The sequence below is a fragment of the Bubalus bubalis genome, chromosome 14, assembly GCF_019923935.1.
Source record: "Bubalus bubalis isolate 160015118507 breed Murrah chromosome 14, NDDB_SH_1, whole genome shotgun sequence".
NCBI lineage: Eukaryota > Metazoa > Chordata > Mammalia > Artiodactyla > Bovidae > Bubalus > Bubalus bubalis.
The window spans coordinates 18,071,216-18,097,350 of NC_059170.1; the positions used below are offsets into that span (position 1 = coordinate 18,071,216).

Here is a 26,135-nt window from a genome sequence, read left to right on the forward strand (position 1 = left end):
ACCAGCATGCTGTTTCTCAAAAAACATTTCTACCATTATCGCAACTGCATCCAGTCAGCAACCTATCAGGCAACTTTCACCCCTCACCACCCGTTCTGTGCTGGAATCTCCTACAAGCATCCTTTTATTTCTCCCCGGAGACCTGTCTGCAGAGTTGGCTCTGCCAGAAGCTCTGCTGAGGCCCCTGCCCTACCCCACAGGACACCTTATTACCACCAAAACTGGGAGTCCAAGCTTTAAAGAGATGCCAGCGGTTACTGAGTCATGATTTTTCTCGTACATTAAGGCTATAAACTCTAGAAAGGAGGTGCTGACAAGTAGAAGATGGCCTGTTACAGGGCCACTATGGCTCCAGCCCAATGCAAAAACTTGACGTGGACAGCCCCTGCCTGGCCTGGCGGAGGAGTAGGGGGTGGAGGATCCAAGATTTGGCTTTTCAAATACTATCTGACTTGTCAAATGCTGGCTCTAGCATGTGAACCTCGCTGTGGCCTTTCCAAAACTCTAAGGTCCCCGGAGCCCAGCCTGGGAAGTGCCAGTTAAAAGAAAGAGCCTCTAAAACCATCCTCATTCCTGGAGGGCTGACGTCAAACCCTGGTAACGGGTCACAAAAAGCCTGGCTTTTGATAAGCTGTCACAGGACCCTGCGTCCAGTGTTCAAAGCCAGACACTGCCAGGCCCTGTGCACCTCGATTGCTGGCCTCTTTCATCATTCTGAATGACCAAGCGAATCCCGGAATAGAAAGACGGTGTTAATAGGCTCATTCACTGTGCCTGGAGTGACAGGTGGCCTATCGGGTGACAGAATCTGGAGCCAAGAACCCTGGGCGGCCAAGAGACGAGATGAGATGAACGGTGCAGCAGTGAATGGGGAAAACCGTGAGTTCAGCTCAGGTCAGCCCAGGCCAGCCGCCTTCCATGGTGCCAGGCCTGGGGACAGGGATACAGGAAGGGAGAGGGCCTGGTCCTCAGAGGTTATATTAAGGTCCTCAGTTCAGGATCCCAAGTTAGACAATTACACAAAGCAGCAGACACGTGGGAAAATGCCTTAGTGACTCTGGCGGATCACAGACACAGTCTGAGGCTATACCACCAGGGGAAGGTGCAGGACCAGGGAGGGGGCAGCCCCAGGGGGCTCCTGGGTAAAGCAGTGGGGACTGTTGGTGACTGTGGACAGGGGCGTTGCCAAATTGGAGCCTGATGAGAAGGGGACAATTTGCACTGGGGAGAAGTTTCTAATCCATCCTCCTGTTATGACAAGTGAGGCCACACGTTGGCCCCTGGGTGGGCACCAGGGACCCAGGATGAGTAGTCCTTGACCTCAGGAAACTCACAATAAAATAAAGCTCCACCGACTGGGCGCAGCCACATGGAGTACTGCCGGAGAAAGCCTGGGACTGACTGAACAGAAAGAAAAAGTATTAGTCGCTCAGTCATGTCCAGTTCTTTACCACCCCATGGACTGTAGTCCACCAGGCTCCTTTGTCCATGGAGTTCTCTAGGCAAGAATACTGGAGTGGGTTGCTATTTCCTACTCCAGGGGATCTTCCCGACTCAGGGACTGAACCTGGGTCTCCTGCATTGCATGCAGATGCTTTACCATCTGAGCCACCAGGGAAGCCCTAGCTGCCAGGGAACAAGAGTTACTGCAACTGACTAGTGACTTGTGTCACAGATCTACCACAGATGGGGTGTGACACGTGTGCACCAAGAGCTATGCCCAGTCTAACACGAGGTGTGGGAGGGCTTTGAGAGATTGGAGTAGGAGCCTGGAAAAGTCTTCAAATACCTAGGAGACTGTCACATACACACATGGTCCTGGTCATCACAGTGCAACCAAAAGGGGACACGAAGGTGGGGGTCCAGGGGGAGCAGATGTTGCCTCATCCTAAGGAGGGGTTTCTAAGGGGCAAAGCTGCTTGGGAGGCGGTCAGCTAGGCTGGACGCAGGCACAATGGATGCAGGGAGGGACTCACACTCCCACAGGTGTGGCCTCTAAGATGCCTCCCAGGCCTGAGATGTTTGCTCTTTTTTGGTTCCCTACTTCACACTCAGTTCTCAATGTGACATCAGACATCTTTTTTGTGTGTATGACATTCATTGTTCAATTCTGTTTTGGCCTCCAGAGAATTGGTTCTAACTATCAGAGGAGGGGGAGGAGAATGTTCAGATGGCCAAGCTGCAGAGGAAATAAGGAAGGACTACCTCTAAGACAGCACGGTCAGGGCTGGACCTGGACCTCCTCTGGACAGTCTGGCAACACAGAGCCCCTAACTGTGACAGGAAACCCCCTCCTGAGAACATAAGAGCGGCTGGCACTGGCTATCCTGGCTCTTGCCTCCCCCCATACTTGCTGCTGAGTTGGGGGAAGCCTGTAGAACGGGAGGCCCTGAGTGTGAGCACCATTCTGCACTGATTCATGGTATGACTAAGGCTCCCACTGGTAAGAAGGGAAGGATATGGCTCGCCCTGTTCACTGCCCTAGGACTGCCACAAGATTCATGTTCCCACAGGTGGGAAAGGGCTCGGCAGGTGAGGAACCATCATTATAACTGCCTGTGTGTGTGTTAGCCGCTCAGTCGTGTCCAACTCTTTGCGATCCCGTGGACTGCAGCCTGCCAGGCTCCACTGTCCATGGGATTCTCCAGGCAAGAGTACTGGCGTGGGTTGCCATTTCCTTCTCCATACAACTGCCTGAGGGGCCTGCATATCGGAGCCAGGGGCCCTCAGGGCAGCTGTCTGACCCTAGGCCCTCCAAGCATTCGAGGGCCCAGAGGCTGGGGGTTTCTGGCCTGGGGTAGAAGCGAGGTGTCCTGTCCCTCCAGGGGGCAGGCTCAGGAAAATTCAGGGCCCTGAGGACCCCAGCTGCCTGACCATCCCCCAGGCCACGCCTGCATGGCTGTGTTAATATTTTAGGGTAGTGACCTCTGGTGTCCCTGCCTCGCCAAGCACCCCTCTTAACTCCTCTCTGCCCTCCTCTCCATGCCAACCCCACATGTTCTCAGTGTCCAGGCCTCTGCATGGTTGCTCCCTGCCTGCACCGCCCCTCCTGCACCCTACTGCCTCCCCCCGTTCCGGTCTACTCCGAGCATTCCTCACTCTGAGACTTCCCTGACTGTCCTCCCACCCCGGCCTGGTGCCCCTCAATGGGTCACCCACCGGGGTTTAGAGGCGTCACAGGCCTCTGCCATCACACTGTTTCACAGGTTTGCTTACTTTTCTCCTTCTCCCTTTAGATCCTGAGTCCCTGGAAGGCAAGGACCGCGTGCTTCCCATGTCCGTGGCATCCAGAAGGGGTCCCCGCAGAGAATGCCTGCTGCCACTCATGAGGTGGGATCCTCTGACTTCACCCCCAAAGCAGCACAGGGCTGCAGGGCCTTCCCCCTCACGCCACCATGCCCCTCTCTACTCGTTTCTCTCGACCGCCTCTAAAAGCACAATATGGTGACACTTGGAAAGATCTCTTTGAAAGAACACCTACCCAAGGGAAGGTCAGCAGCTTCCCAAACCCATGCACAGAACCCTGCCCTTGCAATGGCACAGTGTGAGACCCCCCGTAAGGACTGGTTGAATATTAGCGACTAATAGTCATAGGTATCGGTGTTTTTTGCCTGCTCAGGCATTGGCGGCTATGGCCCTGTCACTGTCCGAGGTCCTTACATTTGATCCCCACAAGGAGGTATTTTCACCATTGCCCTTTGTGCAGCTGAGGAAATGGAGGCTCAGAGAGGCTGAGGGATTTACTCGACATCACACAGCAAGCTGTGTTCTATCTACTAAGTGAGGGAACACCTTCCAGGTTTCAGTCTCCAAAAAACCAACCTTCACAGCATCTGGTCGCACAACAAAAATACAAGTTTGCTGGCAAGGAGACTGACAACACACATTCCTATAGAGCTTAGAAGTCACGGCAGAAAGTCTGGTCTCCCCTTTCTGCTGGCAGACTCCAGCTAGCATTTACTTTTTTAATATAAATTTATTTAATTGGAGGCTAATTACTTTACAATATTGTATTGATTTTGCCATCAACATGAATCCGCCACGGGTGTACACGTGTTTCCCATTCTGAACCCCACTCCCACCTCCCTCCCTGTACCATCCCTCTGGGTCATCCCAGTGCAACCAGCCCCAAGCACCCTGTATCATGCATCAAACCTGGACTGGCGATTCGTTTCATATATGATATTATACATGTTTCAATGCCATTCTCCCAAATCATCCCACGCTCTCCCTCTCCCACAGAGTCCAAAAGAGTGTTCTATACATCTGTGTCTCTTGTGCTGTCTCGCATACACGGTTATCATTACCATCTTTCTAAATTCCATATATATGCGTTAGTATACTGTATTGGTGGAGAAGGCAATGGCAACCCACTCCAGTACTCTTGCCTGGAAAATCCCATGGATGGAGGGGCCTGGTTTACTTTTATACAGACCTCAAGCCCAAGCCAGCATTCTGAAGAGCACCTGGAGAAAGAGGACTTGACCTTGACCTTGACCTTACCTTCCACCCCTCTGGGAGCTGCTCTGCCCCAATGTTTTGCAAGCATTACCTATCATCCGCCTCCCCCAGGCTTCGGGCTGTCCTGCCAGGCCCTTTTCCGCTCTCACAAAGAGACCTGTGACATCACTTACCCCTTAAATGGTCCCTTCCCCTCCTAGGACTGACCCTGATCTGTAAAGGCTGGGCACGGCACTAGGCGGGAATGGCACAGTTTCCACTGGGTGTGCTGCTTCTGGTTGATTATAGCACCTGCCTGTGTTAAGAAGGATCCTGAAGCTGTGCCCAGGCTCCACACAGCCACCGCAGGCGTGGGAACCAAGGCTGCCTCTGGGGAGACAGCCCTCCTGGGAGATAAGCAGCCTTTTAAAAATTCTGCTGGAACCCAGCCACATAAAGCTGAGGGCTGCGGTGTGCATTAACTTGGAGAGTTAACCCAAAGAGTTTGTTATTCAGACACCACCTACTCCTCCTTTCAAATATACCTCCTTAAAATGGGCCAGTGCATGAGGTACCCGGCCACAGAAACAGAAAGTAGAAGTGCGATTTGCAGGGGCTGGAGGAGGAGGGAACGGGTACAGAGTCTCAGCTCTGCAAAGATAAAAAGAGATGGAGGGCAGTGACAGCTGTACAAGACGTGAACTGTACTTCACACTACTGAACTGTGCACTTAAAACAGCTTCAGCGGTGAAGCTTTATGTTTACTTAACCACAATTAAAATAAAAAGGGCTAGTGAGAGTCCACTGAGGAATCCTCTACAAATGAGCCCCAGGCATCACACTGATTTTTCACCAAAATCCAGAAGTCACAAATAAAATATTTAAAGCTACTTTAAGCATGACTTTTCTGATCTGACTTAAATGTATTTATGAGCAGGGGCTGACTAATAATCTGAGACTATTTCCTGAGATTCAGGAAATAGAAATTGTAAAAGGTGGGGGGAACACCAGAATTCAAATAGGGCTTCCCTGGTGGTGCAGTGGATTAAGACTCCATCTGCCAATGCAGGGGACATAGGTTTGATCACTGGTCTCGGAAGATCCCACTTGCTGTGGAGCAACTAAGCCTGTGCACCACAACTACTGAGCCTGCGCTCTAGAGCACGGGAGCCGCAACTACTGAGCCCTCACACCTAGAGCGTGCGCTCCACAACCGCAACGGGGAGCCCACACACTGCAAAGAAAAGCAGTCCCCACCTGCTCCAGCTAGAGAACGCCTGAGCTAAGCAATGAAGAACCAGTGCAGACAAAATTAAATAATAAACAAAATTTTTAAAATGTAAATAGAAAATTAAAAAGACTGGAGGTCTACAAGGGTAGAGATGGATGTGTTAGTATCAGAACCTTGGAAAGGAGATAGAAGGAAGGTAAATGTGGAGGTTAAAAAATTAAAACTCGGGACTTCCCTAATGGTCCAATGGTTAAGAACCCACCTGGCAATGCAGGGGATGCAGGCTGGATCCCTGGTCTGGGAACCAAGATCCCACATGCCACAGAGCAATAAGCCCGTGCGCCACAACCCCTGAAGCCTGTGCATTCCAGAGGCCACGCACCACGACTAAAGGGTCTGTGGGCTGCAACTAAGACTCAACGCAAATAAACATTTTTTAAAATAAAACAAAAAAAGAACTATAAATATATTATATAACAGTATAGAAAAGTTAAAAAGTCACTTTAATCCCAGTGCCCTAACACAATCACTATGACATCATTCTACACAAAAACTTTTAAACTGGGTTTCCCCAATGGCTCAGTGGGTAAAGAATCTGCCTGCAATGCAGGAGATGCAAGAGACGTGGGTTTGATCCCTGGGTCAGGAATATCCCCTGGAAGAGGAAATGGCAACAACCCACTCCAGTATTTTTGCCTGAAAAATCCCACAGACAGAGGAGCCTGGCAAGCTGCCATTCAAAGGATCGCTAAGAGTTGGGTACGACTGATCATGAGCCATTTTGGAATGGCAATCTGGCTAAAAAGCAGCAGAAACTTCTGCTTTGGCCTTCTTAAACAAAAGCAGTTGGCAGAAAAGAAAGAGTAGTGAATCAGGATTTCAAATCTTGGTTAAGCTGTGTGACTCCAGTTAAGTCACTTGACCTCTCTGTTCCATCACTTCTAAGAACAGTAGTATGAACTGCAACCCGCCTCCCTCAGCAAGGGAAGCAACAGGGCTCTGTGCACTGCTGAAGCAGTATGTGAAAGGGCGTTAGCAGTAAGTAGGGAGTGCTGAAGGTTTTCTTGATGACTAATGATCAGTATGAAAACCTGATGATGACAGTGATGATGATGTAAGTATTTGGAAGCTCTGATGATACTTAACCAGGCTCACCAAGCCCAGCCACCCAGCCCTGACCTTGCAGACCCTTTCAGACCAGAACCTGTCCCAGTTCCCTCCATACACCAAACGCCTTACACCTCAGGATCTTGCCCCTTGCAGTTCCCAATCTGCCCTGGCCTGCCTCCTTGCCATCCTCCACCCCACTTTCCCTGAGGTGCCTTCCCCATCCTCTTTCTCAGCAACTATGTTTCCTTCAGGGATCTGATCTCAATTAGACAGAATCCTGTGTATGGGTACTTGCTCAGATGGAATCTCCAAGCTCCCTGAGGAAAGAGACCAAGTTTGTCTTGTTCCCTCTTCTTCCCCTGGCTCAGCACCTGGCATGAATGGCCGATTGTTTGGAAAGGGGCGTGGAGGTGGGGGCGGGGAGGAGCTGGCTGGGATGAACCCAAGTCCTCTTCCCCTGGATTGTTCCCACACCATGCTGCGCGTGCCCCTTTGAGGAAACTGCTGTGGTACAGTAGCCCTGGCTGCCCTGCCTTCATAGGTACTGTCGGACAAGCCCAGTTCCTCCCACCCTGCAGGCTGACACCTCCTGACTGCTACCACTCCCTGTGCTGGGCCGACAGCACCTCATGCAGCCTGGGAAGGCAAGAATGCTCCAGGAGAGCCTGGATCTTTTACTGTATTCATAACGCATAAGAGCAGACTCCTCATCACAGCCCGAGGAAGCAAACTGCCCAATGGAGTGATGACCGTGCCGAAATAAACCCTGGCTGAGTGCCTGGTGGACTCTGACGGCCCTGAGCAGGCTTCTCTAGCCTGACTCAGATCCCTAGGCCCCTGGACTTCCCTCTCCTACCCTAGGCGCCCTCCCCTAAAAATCTCCATCCACTTGGAGTTTGCCCAGCTTTTGAGGTCCTCTCTAAAGCCTGCCTTGATTGGCTTTATCTTCCCCATCAGAGCCCCACACTCAACAAACAGCCATCAGATGACCAACTCCTCTCCAGATACCAGGTGCATCTGAACTTTTTCAGGCATGGGACAGGGATGGTCTTTAAATATTCCAAATCTTCGCTGGATATCAATAAGAACAGGGCTAACATTTCTTAAGTGCTCCCACTGTGCCCAGCACCGAGCTGAGTGCTTTACACACATACATACACACACACTCACTCTCATCCTCACACTGTAACTCGTGTGATACCAGTATTATCGCCTCTATTTTGCAGATGAAGAAACTGAGGCCCAGAGAGGTTAAGCAACTTGCCAAAGCCTCACAGCTCCAGGCAGCAGTCTAGGATCTGGAACCCGGCAGTATGACTCCACATCTATGCTCTTAGCTAACGGGCTGCACGGCCCCTGGCATGTGGGCTTTGTAAGCGCCCGGTTCTGCCTCCCAGGGGAGCAGCACGGTCCAGTGTGGATGGTCAGTGCAGTCACTCAGCCACAATGTCCAGATCACCTGCTGTGTGCCCAGTGTGTGCCCCCGGAGCAGACTTGAACCAACATGGCTCTGTGCCTGGGGACCTTGGGATTGTGCAGAGGAGGGGAAGAGAGGTGGACAAAAAATCCTATTTGTTGAAGCAACCAAATTGTTACCATATCTGCTTTGGCAAGGCTGAGAGTTTCCTTAGAAAAAGCACAGAGAAACAGGAACTTGAGACCCCAGGTAGTTAGGCAACAGTTCATCTCTGAAACACACGGGTGAACCCAAAGCGTGTTAGAACTTTCTCACTAGCTCCCGAGGGACCAAGATCGATTTGGCTGAACGGCAGAGCTAGAAGGCTCTAGCTCCTGCCAAGAAACAAATGGGGAACCTGAGATCCAGGGGCTTGTTGGAGGCCACCTATCGACTCCTGGAGAAGCACGGCTCCTGCTTCCCACGCCCCATCCTCTCTAAGCCTCTGGGGCTGGAAGCACAATCAGGACAAAAGGCTTTCAGGCCATCTGGGTCCTTGAAACCACCAGAGGGTAAGGTAAGTGCCCAGAGGGACTGAAAGTTTAAAAGCTTTCTCAGTGGAGACGGGCGCTAGCTCTTACCTTCAGAGAGACTGGAACTGCTCTGTGCAAGCTGGACTCGGGAAGCCAGGGTTGATTTCCCAGGCCAACACGGGCCCAGCTCCAGCCCAGCCTTGCCCCGGAAGGACGGGAGTTTCAAAGGCAGTTGCTTCCCACCTGGGGCCACACCCGGGAGAGGCTGACTTTACCGGGGGGAACCCGTCGAACTGGCCGTCTCCCAGACAGCGTGGGCCCGGCCAGGAGGCCACCGCCTGTCTGCAGCCTGGCGCCTCTCCTGGCGGGGCCCTGCCCGGCCCCCACCCAGCCAGGCCCCCAGAACCAGGGTGGGAGCCAGTCGGAAAGAGGCCTGTTCCCCTGCCAGCGAGGCCTTGTGAGGCCCCCCAGGGCCCACTGTGGCCTGGGCTGGGTCTTGGGCGGCTGCTTCCTGCTTTATCTTTTTCTTTCACTTTGGGTTTTAACCCCAAAGCGAAACTAAAGACGGGGACAACGTGGGAGAGATAGTGAGAGTTAAGGGCTGAACACCTGACTTTTCACTTGGGAGGAGGGCCTCAACCTCAGCTTCAGTCTCCCCACTGATAAAACAGGAGGAGGAACTCGGCTAGTGATTTCAAGTGTTCTTTTAAACTAGAAAAAGGACAGAACTTCCCCTTCCTCATCCCCGCCACCACTGAGAACTGAAAAGAGCTGCAGAAATGACCAGAGGATGACCTTTTGGGTCATCCTTGTGGGTCTTCCTGTGGGCTTGTGGGAGGACGCAAAACTCTGGCTGCTGTGTGGAGACCCTCCCTCATCTTCCTGTCTTGTCTCTCTCCAACCTGTCAACTTTTTTATCCTGAGCAGCCCCTGGGACAGAGCAAAGTCAGGAAGACCCCAGAGATGAGCCCAACCCAGTCTTGGTACAAGAGGAAACACCAACAGCTGCCTGGAAACTCCTGACTCAAGGGTCAAGGCCATCTGCCAAGAATGACAGCAGCCCACCCAGGGTGGGTCCAAACTTCACTCTCTGCTGACCCCGGGGTGCCGGCCACGGTATGGCTAAGACCACTGCCATCTGTTTTTCAGAGTTTTCCCCCTGGTTGGTTTACCACATCTCCCCACTGGTGAGATGGAGCCTGGTGACATGAGAAAGGCAGGGAGGGGCCTCCCCATCTCTCAGATGAGGAAAACTGAGGCTCGGAAAGGCACAGAGACATAGTGGCCAAGCCAGAACTGGATTCAGGACCCAAGTAAATATTTGCTGGACCAATGAGCTCACTGGCCTAGCTGCTGCCAAGCAGGTGTGGCACACACCAGAGAAGCAGAGGAAGGAGGAGGAGGAGGAGGAGGAGTGTGTGTGTGTGTGTGTGTGTGTGTGTGTGTGTGTAGGGGCAGTCATCTCTCCCTGGACACAAGTCACAAACAGGTCCCCAGGTACCTATAACAGCATCCCTCCCCCTATTCTGGCTCCACTTCTGATGTGTCCCCCAGCCCACCTCTTCCCTTCATTCCCCCCCCACCATCTGAACCTTACTCCAGAGACATCTCACTGGCTGACCACTGCTGAGTGACACTGGTCGGCCTCCCCGTCTCTGGGCTGGATCAGCATCAGTTCAGTTCAGTTCAGTCGCTCAGTCATGTCAATACCTAACCACAGTACTTTACAAAACATACAGATTTTCAGGATGCAAAAGAAGATAATAGAATTTTAGGTGCACAGATTCTTGGAAACAGCAATTCTACTTGCAGGAATGGCGCCCACAGTGATGCCTGCCCACATACTTATGGCCAAGTGAGGAACGGTGTTCGTAACAGCAAGGCTGGGAACAACATAAAAGTCCCTGAGCAGAGGACCGGATAAACAACGGATGGCCCATCTGCCAACGGACTACACGGCCACGCGCAGGAATAACCTGCCACAGAGACAGTCTTGCGTGAAGACGACAAGGAACAGAACAGCAAGGGCAGTAGGCAGTAAAACCGGATGTACTGATGGACACAGCTGCCCACGTATGCAGAATATTTCTGGAGGAAAACACCAAGCCTGTTTGACAGTGATTATCTAGGAGCTTGGGTGGGAGACAGACAACTGTCACTGGCCTTTTTTTCCCCTACAAGTTTGAAATGTTTAACCACCTACGTGGATTGCTTTCTCAAGAGAAGCATAACTTTTGCACATAAAAAAAGAACTCCAGCAAAATGTACCAAGGGAAGCTTTCTTCTAGGTGACAGACATTGCATTCCCTGGGGGCAAGGCCCAGACATCTGGATTCTGAAGCTTCCTCAGGGCTGCTGGTCGCCGTGCAGAACAGGTGGTCAGCCTCCGAGAGCAGACGGAGGCCGCCTGGACACCACAGGGCTCTGGCAGGGGAGAAAGTAGCAGGGAAGACTCAGGAGGAAAAAACTTGGCCTTAAGGCATAAGAAAGACTTGAAGAGGGCTTTGAATGCTCAACAGGTACAGTTGGGAAGGGGGAGTTCCTCCAGAAGGACTGGGGAAACTAAGTTGGGCTGGTAAGACAGAAAGGGGGAAAAGAATCTCTCTCCATATGGGATACTGGCAAGTCCCTTCCCCTCTGATACGTGGTTCCCACTCATGGGAAAGTGAGGAGGCTGGGAGAGTTCCTTCCAGACTGATATCCCACGATATGCCTTTATTTTGTCTCATTTAATATTAAAGGAGGCAAGGAGGGTCCCCAGCTTAGCACATGGCCACAGGGCTCCACATCTGTGCAGACTGTAATCAAATATTTGAAGGTGGCAGAAAATTCAGGCCAGGATCTTAGGTACGGCCGCCCTTGGGCGACTTCCATCCCCCTGGGGAGAAGCAGATGGCCTTCTGTAGAGATGCCCTCCCTCACCTTCTTGTTAATAATTAAGTCATTACCGAAGACCTCCTTTGTCACTCTTGAGGTTCAGTTTGTGGAGACTTGCTGTCTTGGCTTGCTTTATCATGATGCTCCAGGTTGAAGGCTCACAGGCTACAACAATTTAGGTGTTAAGCCTCATGCCCAAATTCTAGGGCTCTGCAGTGGAAAGAGCCCAGGGTGGGGGGAAGGAGCACTGGCGTGGATCCTTGCTAGACCCTGAAGGTTCGGTGGACTCTGGGAGGTCAGAAGCTAAGTCTCTAGATGGCTCTCCTGGTCACTGTATACCCAGGCCCAGCTCATCACCTGGCACACAGCAGGCACTTAATAAATATTTGTTGAATAAGTGAACAACAGCTCAGTCAGTAAATCCCAGAGTGACCTTGGTCAAGTCACTTTCTGGAAAATGAGGATGACAAGAACAGTAGTGATCTCCTAGGGCTGGATAAGAATCTGAGATAAGGTGGATAAGTTCTCTGCAAATCAAAAACGGGCTACACAAACATTAAGGATTCAAAACTATGTGCTGAGAACAAAATAAAAAGAATGAATATACCTGAGAACGATCACATTTACCACAAAGCACCTGGCAAGTGGTAAAGCACTGACCAAATGAATGACTACAATCGAAAGGGACAGCATAGGGCGCTCTAGTTCACTCCTCCAATGTCTGCATAATTTCTCAGGCTTCTCAGGCTCAGTCTGTTCCAAAGGAGCACAAAAATCCCTCATTGAAACTCTTGCCCTGCTTTCTGATATGAAAATTGTGGGAGCAGTTACAATTGTACCCTGTAAACCCCAAGGCTCAGAGACTACATGCCAACATATTCCCTGGTGGCTCAGTGGGAAAGAATTAGCCTGTAATATAGGAGCCGTGGGTTCAACCTCTGGGTTGGGAAGATCCCCTGGAGGAGGAAATGGCAAACAACTCCAGTGTTCTTGCCTGAAGAATCCCATGGGCAGAGGAGCCTGGTGGGCTGCAGCCCATGGGGTTGCACGAGTCAGATAAGACTAGTGACTTATCACTAGCACTGGCACAAGGGTCCCAGGGGTGTTTACTGCAGACAAGGGCGGAGTGGGCAGCAGAGCATGGAAGCTGTGCCAAGACCCCCGGCCAAGGCTCTGCTCAAGGGGGCACACCGAGGGCTGGCCACTGGTTTCCAAGCCACGCACTGTGACCAGCCACCGCTGCCTCCCCTTGTAGCCACTCGCCCTCGCCTTCCCTCTGCCCAGTGGGCATCCCTGGCTGCAGCCTGGGAGAGGAGAACTGGGTTTCATCACCCAGCTCTCCTGTGCTGAGATGACCTTGGACAAGTCCCTTCCTGCCTTTGTGGCTGGGCCAGGGAACACTCTCTCTCGGGGGTGGGGGAGGAGGCCGGAGGAGAATTCCAGTGTGCCCAGTCATGGACGTGCCCACAGTTGGACCAGACACAGGAGGCCCAGCTCTGGAGACTGCTCACAGCCTGGTGAGTAAAATGGCTGATGTGAAGGCCCTTCAGTTCTCCGATGCTTCCATCTTAAGGAATTCTGAGCTGGTTCTCAGCCCCAGTCTTCCAGGTCTTTAGAAACCAGGGGGCGTGTGGGCTGTAGGGGATATATTTGTGCATGCATGTGTGCTAAGTCACTTCAGTCATGTCCGACTCTTTGTGACCCCAAGGACTATAACCCACCAGGCTCCTCCGGCCATGGCATTCTCCACGCAAGAATACCGGAGTGAACTGTCCTAACCTCCTCCAGGGGATCTTCCCCACCTAGGGATCGAACCTAGGTCTCTCACATTTCCTACATCGGCAGGCGGGTTCTTTACCACTAGCGCTGCCTGGGAAGCCCAGGGGATGTATTAATTCAAGGGTCTCAATTCAAGGGTCAAGAAGGTTCAGATTCCCAGGACCCTAACAGTAGGAGGTTCCTTTCTAAGAAGGTGAGCTGAACTGGGAGAGCCAGTGTTTGCAGTCAGCCTTGGGTCTGAGCCACATGTTCCTTATCTGTAAAAGGGGGATGGTAAGTCTGCCTGCCTCGGGCTTAGAGGATTTCACGAGAGCACCCATGGAGGCCCTGGCACGGAGCCTGGCACAGAGCAGGTGGACGAGCAATGCGCTCAGACTGTTATTTCCTGCTCCAAATAGCAACACCCAGTATCTTTCCCACTGGCCCATCAGGCCCCTAGTTGGGCTCTCCTCAGGGAACACACATCCTCTGCACCCCAACTGGCCCTTCCCCCTCCCACGGGCTCCACCTGCACCCCGCCCTCTCCCTTCTCCAGGCTGCTTGCAAAGCTCCTCCCGTCACCACTTTCATTCAGTCCCACTCACCCAACCTGACTCATCTTGAAAAAAATCCTCCAGTTGTGCTGCTCTGGCTCTAAAACCTTCCATGGCTCTCCAAAGCCTCTGCTCTTCGGCTCAAGTTCAATGCGGCCTACAACCTTCTGGGCCCTCCCAGAGCGGCAGCTAAACTTGTCTACTCACTGTTTCCAAAACATATGCTCACCGTGTCCAGTCCCCGCACCTCTGCCTTTGGAGAAACCATCCCCAGGAATGCCAGCCCCAATGCCAGTCTCTGAATCCAGTCCCCCTCTCAAGGGCTCTTGTTTCCTCTGGCTCACGCTCACTTCTTCCTCCTCAGACAATGCCTTTCTTCAGCAGATGCTTAATTACAGACTGTCACACAGTCTCTCATAATTGTAGGCCTTGTCTCCCTTGTCAGAGCCTGAGTTCCCAGGGGCAGAGGCCCTGTCTGTCTGGTCTTTCCCATCCTCTCAGAGCCCGGCCCAGGGCTGGGAGGGCAAACCGCTGGTCAGAGAGTGTTTTCCAAGCCCAATTCAGCTAAGCCGGGTCCAGCTTCAACCACTTGGGATCACTTTTCTGGCTCTTGTTCCTCTACACTGGCCAAACGGAGCCTCCGTGCACCAGCTCTCCCCAGGCAATCCAGGCCAGGGACAGAGAAATGTGGGAGACCTGGGCAGGGAGGCAGGGCGGTGGCTCTTGCCTGGTCCTGACATGGTCTTCTGGAGTGCTAGGCACCCCCTGTCCCTTCCCCTCCCTGGGCCTGCTTCTTATAGTGAAACAAACAACAATAATCTTTTAACTCCAGAATATAGATTTTTGTCTTCCCTGGTTCCCAGGAGTGGGAGGGTGACAAACCAGCTGATTCCAACACAGGCTGAGGGACGGGAGGCAGCTGTGCCTCCCCTCCCACAGGACTAGGAAACCTGAGAACCTGAGAGGCACGCACAGCACACACCTGGACAACCTCATTCAATCCCTGTTGCTGACTGCACTGCACTCCTGCCCAGCTGTTCAACTTCACAGCCCCTACCCTGGCCAGGGCTGACGGCGTCTACTGCAGGGACTGAGCAGGGCAAGTTGGTAACCTCTTTCTGGAAACAACCAATCCTGCCTGAAACAAACAGCACGATGAGGGACCAGTCTCCCCACCTGTCAGTTCGGGATCATACTGGGACCCGTATCACAGGACTGTTGCAATAATGCAGTGCGATAATGCCAGAAACCGCCTAGCACAGTCCCCCACACCCAGTGTGGCAGACACGCTCCCATGTCTTGCAGGACCTTTCTGATACCAGTTCACGTTCTCAGAGCAACATGGGAGAAATGCATTTCCATCCCTTTCTGACCCAGAAGAAAAGTGAGGTGCAGAAAGTCGATCAGTCCAAGGTCACACAGCAGGGACAAGCCAAACTGTGATCCCAGGCCAGGAATCGCTCAGTTCAGTTTTTCCCCGAGTGCAATCCACAAGCCCTCAGCATCAGCCTCCTCCAGGGGGCTGGTTTAAAAAGCTCATTCCTGCCCCCAGACCTGTCAACTGAGACCCTTTGGGGATAGGCTCAGAAGCCTGAACTGTGTCAAGATGTGGAGCCTAAATTTTATGAGGAAACAGAGGCAGAGAGAGGTGATCTTCAAGGTCACACTTTCATCGAGTGCAGACTAAATTCACAATCTGACTCCAGCCAGAGGCAGCAATCACAGACTTCTTGGAAGAGGAGGCATGTGACTATGTGGCCTCCAAGGGAAGCGAGGCACCATGGGGGAGGGCAGAGCACACATAAGGGCTAGAAGCAGGAAAGGCCAGGCAACAACTCAGTGTGGCTTGTGCTTCCAGACCCCCTAGGTGTGAAGAAATACATATGGAGCCTCCCTGCAGCCTGCCCTCCCTGGAGAGCCCAGAGAGCGCCACCTGAGCTTCTGGGAGGAATGCCTGTTGTATGCAGGGTCTATGACCAGCAGGTCTACGGTGGTGGCCCTCTGGACATGTCTGGCTGTAGCTCAGGGTAAGAAAGTGGAGGAAGGTGGTGACTCAGTCCCCACCCAAACTCAAGCTAGTCTCTTTAAATCTGAGATGAGCTCAGAGGCTGGGGAAATGTCAAGCAAACCCTCCTGGCAGAACAGATGCCAGATGGAGAGAAGGTGGCCCGAGGGGTAGGCTACCAGGCAGCAGTAAATGTGGAGCAACATTGTGGTTACAGGGGAAGAAAAGTCAAGAGGCCTGGGCACAGGGCCCTCCCTGGGCCCCCTATGCTTCATTCACCTGTGAAACAGGGAGAACTCCACTGGCTTCTGACTTCCTCCCAGGACTGTTGTGGGGAACAATGAGCAAAGAAAGAGCCTGGCAGATTATACAAGGTCTCACACAGTGAGGGAGAGATTAGAGGATTACTGCTATTATACATCAGAACAGCCAGAAGGTGCTTTCCTTGTTACCTGAACCCCAGCCACAGGGGGGTAGTGGGAGAGGCTGGGCCTCTTTCTTGTTCCCATAAAGGAAAAAGGGATCCAGATATTACTTGGAGGTGAAGGCTCCCATTTATTAAATGCCTACTGTGTATTGCACACGTGCGCAGTTGCTAAATCGTGAAGGACTCATTGTGACCCCATAGACTGCAGCCCACCAGGCTCCTCTGTCCATGGATTTTCCAGGCAATAAGACTGGAGTGGGTTCCCTTTCCTTCTCCAGGGGGATCTTCCTGATCCAGGAATTGAACCCATATCTCCTGCACTGGCAGGTGGGTTCTTCACCCCTGGGCTACCTGAGAAGTCACCTACTGTGTACTAGGTATTTTTAAATATAGAAGCTCACTCCTCACCATGACCCTGCAGCATAAATATGATTATCTTGAGTCCAGATGAAGAAGCCGAAGTTGAAAGAGAGTAACTAGACCAAGATTACACCCGCAGTGAGTGGAGAACAATTAAAACCAGGCATTTTCGACTCAAAATCCCATACTCTTTCTTTTGTTTGGAACAGTTCCTATAAGAGGCAGTACGTGTCGGGTATAGGGGCCCAGCTCAAGCACTGCCTCCTTCTGGAAGTGTCTCTGTTCTCTTTGCCCGAACAAGGTCTCTCTCTGATGAAAGCCCACAGTGTATCATCAGCACACACCTGGCAGCGCTCAACACATTCTGTTATTTTGTGATCACACACACTTTTACAGGTAAGACGAGATGTAGGTACAAATAGGTGGCCCTTCAGTTACCTCAATATCCTCAAATGTCATTCATAATTAAAAAAAAAACAAACCACAGGTGTTTAAAAAAAAAAATCCTCAAATGTCAGAGCTGAAAGTACTTCCAAGACCACAACACCCAACTTCCTCATTTTTTTGAAGGAAAAATACAGATAGAGGAAGACACCTGTCTGAAGTCACACAGCATCTTAGCATCAGAGCCGAGAATAGAACCTTGGCAGTCTGCCGCCCAGAATTTCTTTAGGGATCCCATGATTTCAGAATCAGTCTGAGGACAAGGAAGATCATTCCCATGTTGCAGATATGGAAGCTGAAGCCCAGGGAAAAGCAGCCTCCCTGAGACGGTGTGATGTGGGGACCACACCCTGATCCTCCCACTTCTAGACCAGAAACCAAGCCCTTTCTCCTCCCCACTGCAAGAAATCTGTGTAACATGTCAAGCTCGGGGCCCACAATAAAAGGTCAATGGATGCTGGAAATTGTCATTATACACCAGTAAGCAGGTGACACCCGCCTGACTGTGACCGGTCTGGCAGTGCTACAGAAGAGGATGCAGGAGTCCTGGCTGAACCCTCTGTGCTCTCTGGACCTTGTCTGTAAGACAAGGGAGCTATCATAGCTGATCTGATCTCCTGCTCCAAAGTTCTGGGACGTCTGAGGCTCCCTGACAGCGGACCCCAGCTGTCTGCGGAGCATCTCTCAGCCAGGGCCTTTGTTCCCCTGCTCTACTGGAAGCCGGCAAAGCAGGTGGGGCTCACAACCACAAACTGACTGACTTTATTCCCAAGTGCCACTGGACAAGCAGGACCACCCTTAAACAACAATGGGATGGAACACAGAAAATCCGACAGCCTCCCAACACAGACATCCCACTGGGCACACCACCTACCTTTACAAACTGAAAAACAACAACTGGGAATCGGGGCATAAATGGGGACAGCTGGTTCCCTGCCCTATTGGCAGGGCAGGTGTATTTCTGAATAATAGGTGGCAATGGACTTTGGGGTGAAGAACTCTGGACCAGGGCGTCCCAGGCCCAGATCCCAGTCCCAACTCTGCCATGAATTAGCCTGTGTGCCCATGAACTAGCTGCTTCCCCTCTGTGGGGCTCAGGTTAGAGCTAGGCTGGCAGTTCCCACAGTGTCTTTACAGATATTTCATTTGATCTTCATGACAACCCAGTCTCGGCAAGACCAAGGCAGCATAAACCCTGGTTCACCTGCCCAGTCTGGTGGCTTACAAGTTCTGGCCCCAAACCTCACAGCCCGGCTGCCTAGGAGGCCGCAACCCCCCCTGCAAAATTTGATTACTCAAGTTGGCAAGAACGCAGCCCCCACCCCCAGTCGGGTCTAAATAAACGCCCAAGTGATATCACATCCTGCTGGCTCCAAAATAGCCCAGGCCTTCCCACAAGCGATCGCAAAATGCCAGGCCATGCAGGGCCGAGCGGGCAGGGATGCCCAGCGGGCAGGGATGCCCAGCCCGTGGCACGGTCCACACACACACACACAAGCAACTAAAGCAGAAGCCTCAGAGCAGGAAGGGCCCCCACTCCCACCTCTGCCAGACAGCCCGGCCCCTCCCCCCTTGCCCTCTTGGTGGGGAGTCCCCAGCGCCAGCCCTCGCCCCAGCGCCAACCCCATGGAGCCTCGGCCGCGGCCAGCCTGCGGGCGGACTCCGGCCCGACCCGGACACCCCACCACTCACATTGCTTCAAGAGCTCCAGACACAAAGCCATGAGGGCCGGATGGGGGTCAGAGACCCAGAGACCGGCAAAGACAGAAAAGGGGAGAGGGAGAGACACAGGAGCGGAGAGAAGGGGAGACAGGGAGACGGGGCAGAGAAAGCGCGGTGTGGGGTGGGGTGGGTGGGGGGCAAGAGACCCCGGCAGAGGAGAAGCCTCAAAAAGGGGTCTGCAGCGCAAGAGACATCGAGCGGTGACACCAGCAAGACAGATGTGAGGACAGGGAGAGGCAGGGAAGGCAAAGCAGGGGACCCCGACCCAGGGGGCTGGGGGGCGCGGAGTCCTGACAGAGAACAACGACTGGGGCACAAACCAAGGAAAGGCAGGGAGGGGGTACGGAAGTCAGGGACCTGGGGAGTTTCGGGGTTCCCAAGGAGAGACCCCAAGGGATCAGAGGTCCCAGCGTACAGGGGGGACACCAAAAGAGGCAAAAACCTGCAGAAAGGAGGGCTAAGAGGAGGCAAGACCCCCGGGGTGTGGGGGACAGATGGAAGGGAGGATCCCCAAGGGATGTGCGGGGAGTATGGAAGGTGTTCTGAAAGAAAGCCCCCTCCCCACAAGATGAGAGGGCGCTCAGAGAGGGAGTTCCGAAGAACAGGGGCGCTCCGAGAGGGAGACTCTGAGGGATGAGAAGAGCGCTTTGAGGGGCACCCGAGATCGGGGAGCGAGGGAGGGGCTGGGAGGCAGCGCGAGGGCAGAGACAAAGAGACAGCGAGCCAGGGAGAGACAAAGCGGGCGGAGCGGGGAGATGGGCCCCAGGGTCGGTGGCTGGACAGAAGGACGGAAGCGCGAGCGGGCGGGAGGACGGACGGACGGACAGACTGGGAGGAGGGCGGGGGCAGGGCCGGGCGGGGGCGGCGCCCGTCTCCTCGCGGGGCCGCGGCGGCTCTGAGCGGCGCTGGGCGGGCCCCAGGCGTCCGGGCTGAGGCGGCGGCGGCGACGACGTGGACCGGACAGACCGACGAAGTGACGGACGGGCTGGCGGCAGCTGCGGCCAGCGGCGGGCACTCACCCTCCTCCCTCACGCGGCCCGGCCCGAGGCTCCGGTTTTGTACGCCCGAGGGGCGGGGCCTCTGGGTTAAAGCCCCGCGCCGGCCCCGCCCCCCCCCGCCCCCCGCGTCAGACGCGCGCGCGCGTCGCTCGGGACTCCCGGGGCGGGCGGGGGCGCGCGCGGCCCTTTCGGCACGTGGCCCGTCGCGCGCGCCCGGCAGGGCGGGTGCGCAAGCGCGCGGGGCGCTCAGTCCAGCCCACGCCCAGGCCGCCCGACCCCGCGAGGGAGCGCGCGCCCACGTCAGCACGCGCGTGCCTGAGCACCCGGGACTCCGCCCCTCCAGCCGACCCCACCAAACCGGTTCCAGCTGGAACGAGACGCATGCTCCCTGGCGAGCGAGGGGCCCGGGGAGTCTGTACCAGTTTATCGTGGCTACACCTGGATATTCCCCAGGGGAAGCAGAGGCTCCGCACAAGCGGGTCGTCTCACCTGTGTGTGGTCAAATTAGCCTCCCAATACTATGGACTCTAAGTCCTAAGGGTTTCTAGTGTCCCCACCGCTCCCTCCTGGTTTTGCTGTGCTAATCTGGGGTCTTGCAGGTTGGGTTCTGATCCCTGCTCAGCCTCAGTAGGGCTCTGTGACCTTGGACAAGATGTTCATTCAACTTCCTGAACCTTAGTTTCCTCTTTAGTAAAATAAAACCATTACATCCACGATACCTTGGAGGGCCAAGTGCAGTAGGAGCTGTGTAAATTCCTAAGTCACTCCCTTCACAACTCATGGAGCTTCCCCACTTCATGGAGTCCCCGCCTCGCCCCTGTGAGTCCCCCTACTCACAGTCCGGGTCCTTGCTCCGGGCCTCATCCCTCTAGGCTGCACCTACAGTAGGTGTACCATCTGCATATCCAGTTTCTGCTCCCCAACCTGCCTTGCTAAGTGACCTAGACAAGCCCCTGCCCTTCTCTGCACCTCTGTTTTCCAAATGTAAAATGGAGAAAAATTTACTGAAGATGATACAGTCTTTCCAATACCACTGTTGTGATTTTTGCATAAAGTTATAATGATAACAGCGGGCTGCCCTGGTGGCTTGGTGCTAAAGAATCTGCCTGCAATGCAGGAGATGCGGGTTGGATCCCTGGGTTGGGAAGATCCCCTGGAGAAAGAAATGGCAACCCGCTCCAGGATTCTTGTCTGGGAAATCCCATGGACAGAGCAACCTGGCGGGCTACTGCCATAGGGGCACAAAAGAGTCAGACATGACTGAGTGACTAAACAGCAACAACAAAAATATTAAAAGCAACCGTTTGCTTTTAATATTGATGCCAGGCACTGCCATTTTGATGCCAGGCACTGCCCTAGGCACTTTGAAAAATACTAGCTTACTCTGCCCTTCTCACAGTCCCTAGGCTACACCTATATCATTCACTTATTCTTTAGATTGATTATGTAGGAAAATTCAGGAAGCCCCAAAGCACAGCCTGCCTGTCTTGCTGTGTCCCAACCACACTCAGCCCTGTTTGGCCTCCATCAGCTACTGAGCCCTCCTGCCTCCGGGCATTTGTACCACTCTTCTCCCAGCCTGGAGTACCCACCACTACTTCCTCCCTCACTTCCTTCAAGAGTTTGCTCAAACATGTTTCTCAATGAGGTCTACCCTGGTACCCTATTTATGCTGCAATATCCCTCCCCTCCCAGTACTCCTTGCCCTACACTGCTTTCCAATAAACCATGTACTTAGGGGACATCCCTGGTAGTCCAGGGGTTAAGAATCTGCCTTCCAACGCAGGAGATATGGGTTCAATCCCTGGTTGGGCGCTAAAATCCTACATACCAGGGCAACTAAGCCCACGATGTGCCCTGCACCACAACCACAAAAAGACCATGCCACATGAAGATTGCAACCTGACACAGCCAAAAGAAAGAAATATTTTTTTAAAACCCCATATACTTATTTGCGTTATTTATACTGACTGCTTTGTCTGTCCTCCAACCCGCCCATCTGCACCCAACAAAAGCATACTCTCTATGAAGGCCAGGGTTTCCATTTTGTTCACTGAAGTGTTCCTGGTCCTACACCACCACTTGGCTCATGGTAGGGGATCAGTAAACATCTAGTCAATGAAAGGGATGCCCCATGGCAAGGCTCCTGTCCTTCACCACCACTCTAGGGCCTCCACGGTTCAATGTAAGCACCTTAGTCTCTCCTCCTTTGGCCTGACCTCTCTACCCTTGAGGGAGTAAGGGATATTTTTGTCTCATTCAGAAACCTGGGGTTTCCAGCCTGCCCACCAGCCCAATCACTGTTTCCCTGAGAAGGTTCTACGGGTCTGCCTAAAAATGGGACTTAGGAGAGTGGCTCAGTTAACCAGGGACTTCCTGGTCCAAGGCTGGGAGGAAGGAAGGCCCAAGGAGGTCCAAGGAGGGAGGAAGGCCCCATTCTGCCCAGTGCCCTCTGTGGAGAGGGCCCTCGTTCAGGAGGCAGGAATTCTGGCTCCTCATCACTCATTCTAGGAAGGTCTCCTGGACACTTGCATTATTCTCTGACTCTATGTTCCCTGCCCAAGCTCCCTGGGCCTTGCCTGGGCCACTGCACAGCCTCCAATCCATCCTGCCCATGTTGCCAGATGATTCTTCTTGAAACTCCTGTGACCACACTGCAGCTCTTTACCAGAACCCTGGATGAGCACCCCTCAACACCCACAGAATAGTGCAGAACTCAAGTCAGGCTGACCCGGGATGCGGGAAGAGCTCCTTGACCTACTAACTGGGTCACCCTGACTTGACACTCACCTCTTCTAGGCTACAGTTTCTTTGTAAAATATCCGTCAATATGTATGTGTGCACACACGTGTGTGTGTGTGCGCATGATTAACTGGGCTAAATCAGGAATGTCAGATAAGTGCAACTGTCCTGGCCAAAGCAGACATCACTAATCAATGGTGCCACACTTCTCTGCTTAACTCACTCTCAGTCCTGAGCTCCAGGGATCAGGAATGACACGTGAGTTGAAGCCTATTTGCATCGCTGGACATGATGGTCTTTGAGGTTCCTCTCTGCCCTGACACTCTGGAGACTGGAGTGTCCAACCTGACAGGAGCCTGTAGCATGATAATCAGAGACTGTGGAGGGTCAGGCCTGGGAGAGGGCTTGGGGGACGAGGCTGCCTGGAAGGTTGGCTGCTTACTGGAATTTTGTCAGCCTCCCTTCCTGTGTCTGTGCAGAAGAGAATGAATCAGAGAAGAAACTGGGGGAGTTCCGGGGGAGGGGAGAGGGAACAAAGAAAGGAGGACAGAGCATTCTGTGACTCAGATAGGAGGTGTTTGGTGGTCTCCAAATCCAAGCCTCACAACATAGACGGAGAATCTGGGGCACAGGAAGGGGTCAGGACCCACCCAGAGTGACTTAGCAGAGCAGAAACTAGATCCAAAAGGATCCAGGATGTTTCCCAGGCCAGCAACCTATCCCAGCTCACCCTAGAGCCTCAAGCACCACCAGAGAGTGACCCCAGGTGTGTGCACCTCTGTGCATGTACACACGTGTACCCATGTGCCCGTGCAGAGAATGCAGCTGGCACAGGGCAGGGGCAGGTGGCGGGTATCACCCTGCAGCCCACCACCATTGCGGCTCCTGAGTGATGTCACAGCCTCTCTTGTGATTCAGAGGGAGTGCGAGAGAGACAGGCTGGGGAGGGAGAAAGGCCAGAAATGGAGATTAAAACAGGAGAGAGGGTGGTGGGGAGAAATAGGGCTGAGGGAGACAGACAGAAGGCTAAGATGATGGCGGGGAGGGGAAGCTGGGAGAAAGGGATGGAGGGAGGGTGGGGGGGAGGAGAGGAAAGGAGGTGGGCAGAGTCAGAGATGGGAGGAGTGGGAGGGAGGGCGTTCTCTGTTCTTTTCTTTCTCAGAAGTGCAGAAAGAGGACGGAGGATGGGGCAGACTGAGGGGTACCCAGGGGCCTTCCCAGCAGGTCCTGTGGCTGGGGAGGGGCATGTGTAGGTACCTAAACGTGTATCTGCTGCTTCCCCCACCATCCCAGTAGGGGCTGACCCCTGCCTGCCAGTCACCTGCCAGAGCTATTTCCGGAATGTGGAATCTGGGTCAGAAAGGGGGAGGGAAAGAGGGGGTGTCTGTGGAGGCAGCGCTGGCAGCTGGGAAGCTGGCCAGTTCCCAGCGGGTGGGTGGGCAGCTCCATGCCTTGCCCATGGCCACTGGGGAGGGGCCCGCCACTGCCAGGCTCTCACTGTCTCAATAATTGCCCCCCACATCTTCCACTCGACGACTGATGGCCTGAGAGCATATGTGCTCACGTGACAGTGACAAAGAGCTTTCATGCCCCTTAGCAACTTGGGGGCTCAGAAGAGCCCTCGGTAGGCTCACTTCTTGGAGACATATGCTGAGGACAGGGGGCAGCCTTCTGAGCAGGAGACCCCTGCAGGGACACAGTGGCTGCAGGAGGGGGTGCCTGTGCATATTAGGGTGTGTCTGTAATGAGGGAGGTGGTGGCGGGCAAGACTGCCATGTATGGTGGTACAGGTTGTACACAGATTAAGGATGCCACATGTAGGAGAGGGTGCTATTCACAAAATAGACATAATTGAATTATACATTTATTATGACATGTTTGTGGCAGATGGCAGTACAGAATCTAAGCCTAATAAGAATTGTGTGACATGATAATTTTGCAACAGATGACAGTTAAGTGTCTTTCCTAACCCAGCACTAAGGTATCTAAGGGACCAAATGCAGCTCTGGGCAGAGGTCTGAAAATCTGGTGACTTTGCTTTTCCTGCAAGACAGGTGAGTTTACCTGCTGAGCATGAGGGAGTCAGAGGGTGGCGTAGAGAGAAGCAAGAATGTAGTGGTCACTATGGAGACTTGGATGGAGGGCTGATTGGGGAAACAGAGCGGCGGGGAGGGGGGAGATGTTTTTGGTGGCTCCAATCTGGTAGGGGCACAATTTCCTCAATGGTGTGGAGGTGGCATGAGCCTTGAAGAAGACACACACACATATGTGAGAGCATGTGCAACTGTATGTAGAGATTAGGTGTATGTGTGTGCATACATGTGAGAACACCAATGTGTATATGCTTTTATATGTTTTCATAGAGGTCTAAGGGTATAGAATCTTATATATGTCCACAAATAGGTTTATATGTGCACACATGTCTGGGCAGGTATCAGATGTTGCTACCAATACTTTCTTTTTTTAATTTAAAAGTAATTAATTAATTTGGCTGTGCCAGATATTAGTTGCAGAACGCCGGATCTTTAGTTTTGGCAGGCGGGATCTAGTTCCCTGACCAGGGATTGAACCCAGGCCCTCTGCATAGGGAGCACAGAGTCTTAGCCACTGGGCCACCAGGGAAGTCCTCCCATACTTTCCTGAGTATCTTGGTTTGGGCTTAAGTCCCGAAATTGAGAATAATTGAAGTCCTCCCCCCTTCTCCCAGCCATCCCCTACATTTAAAGCCAGAAATGCTGGATCATTCATATGGGAGGTGCTGAATGAGCTGTGACTGAATTTTTGGCCTCAGTCCTCAACCCTTCCCTGTGTTCATGCCCTTTGCTACATAACTGCAGTTTCTCCCACAAAAGGTCGAGTGTATTTCCCTGGACCTTGGCTCTGGGCTCACGTGACTTGCTTTGACCAACCATATGTTCACAGGAGACTTGAAATGTGCTTGTACAGTGGGCTTAGCCCTCTTATACTTCTGCCACCTCAGTGGAAAGCACATGGCATGGCTTGGGCACTGATTCCAGGAATGCACTTTCGTCCCAGGAGGAGAAGGATATAGGACATGCAGAGCAAAACTAGGTGACTGGAAAGCTCATGAATGAGAACAAATGCGTATTATTGGGTGCTGCTGAAATTAGATGTGCTTGCTTGTTCCATGGCATTATTGTGATAATAGTTGATAGATACAGAAATTGGTACCAAGAGTGGGGTGTATGAGCAATAAAAATAAAAATATGTAGCACTGTCTCCGGGACCAAGTGGTGCGCAGTGAGTTGTTACTGGAGGCTTGAAAAAAGGTGACCTTGCACTATGGAGAGACAAAATGCTTGGCAAAACTGTCCATCTATAGTAATTTGAAGAGAACCAATGGATTTGGGCAAGATGGTTTCCAGGTAAATGTTGAAAGCAAGAGCTGGTGCCTCTGGGCTGGATTTGATAAGGACTTACAAGAAAGAGTGGAATTCATAAAAGATATAGGGAGTGTTGAGTGTTTGGAGGGAATACAGAGAGCCCAGAACTTGGCTGAGTTGGAAAATAAATCAAT

The 26,135-nt window shown here is 52.9% G+C and overlaps 1 protein-coding gene across 11 annotated transcripts in view; it reads right to left on the reverse strand.

The window, feature by feature from the left end:
- The window catches only part of DLGAP4 (DLG associated protein 4), a 143,879-nt gene that overhangs the window by 47,503 nt on the left and 70,241 nt on the right, over positions 1 to 26,135 (reverse strand). The window contains exon 1 of one of the 11 annotated variants that reach the window (XM_006072464.4): positions 18,828 to 19,867. The exons of the other annotated variants lie outside the window; for them this stretch is intronic. Coding sequence (XP_006072526.1) covers positions 18,828 to 18,858 — 31 coding nt within the window. The 5' untranslated portion in view covers positions 18,859 to 19,867. Of the gene's footprint in view, positions 1 to 18,827; positions 19,868 to 26,135 lie in introns of those variants that run through there. 11 annotated transcript variants of the gene reach the window in all.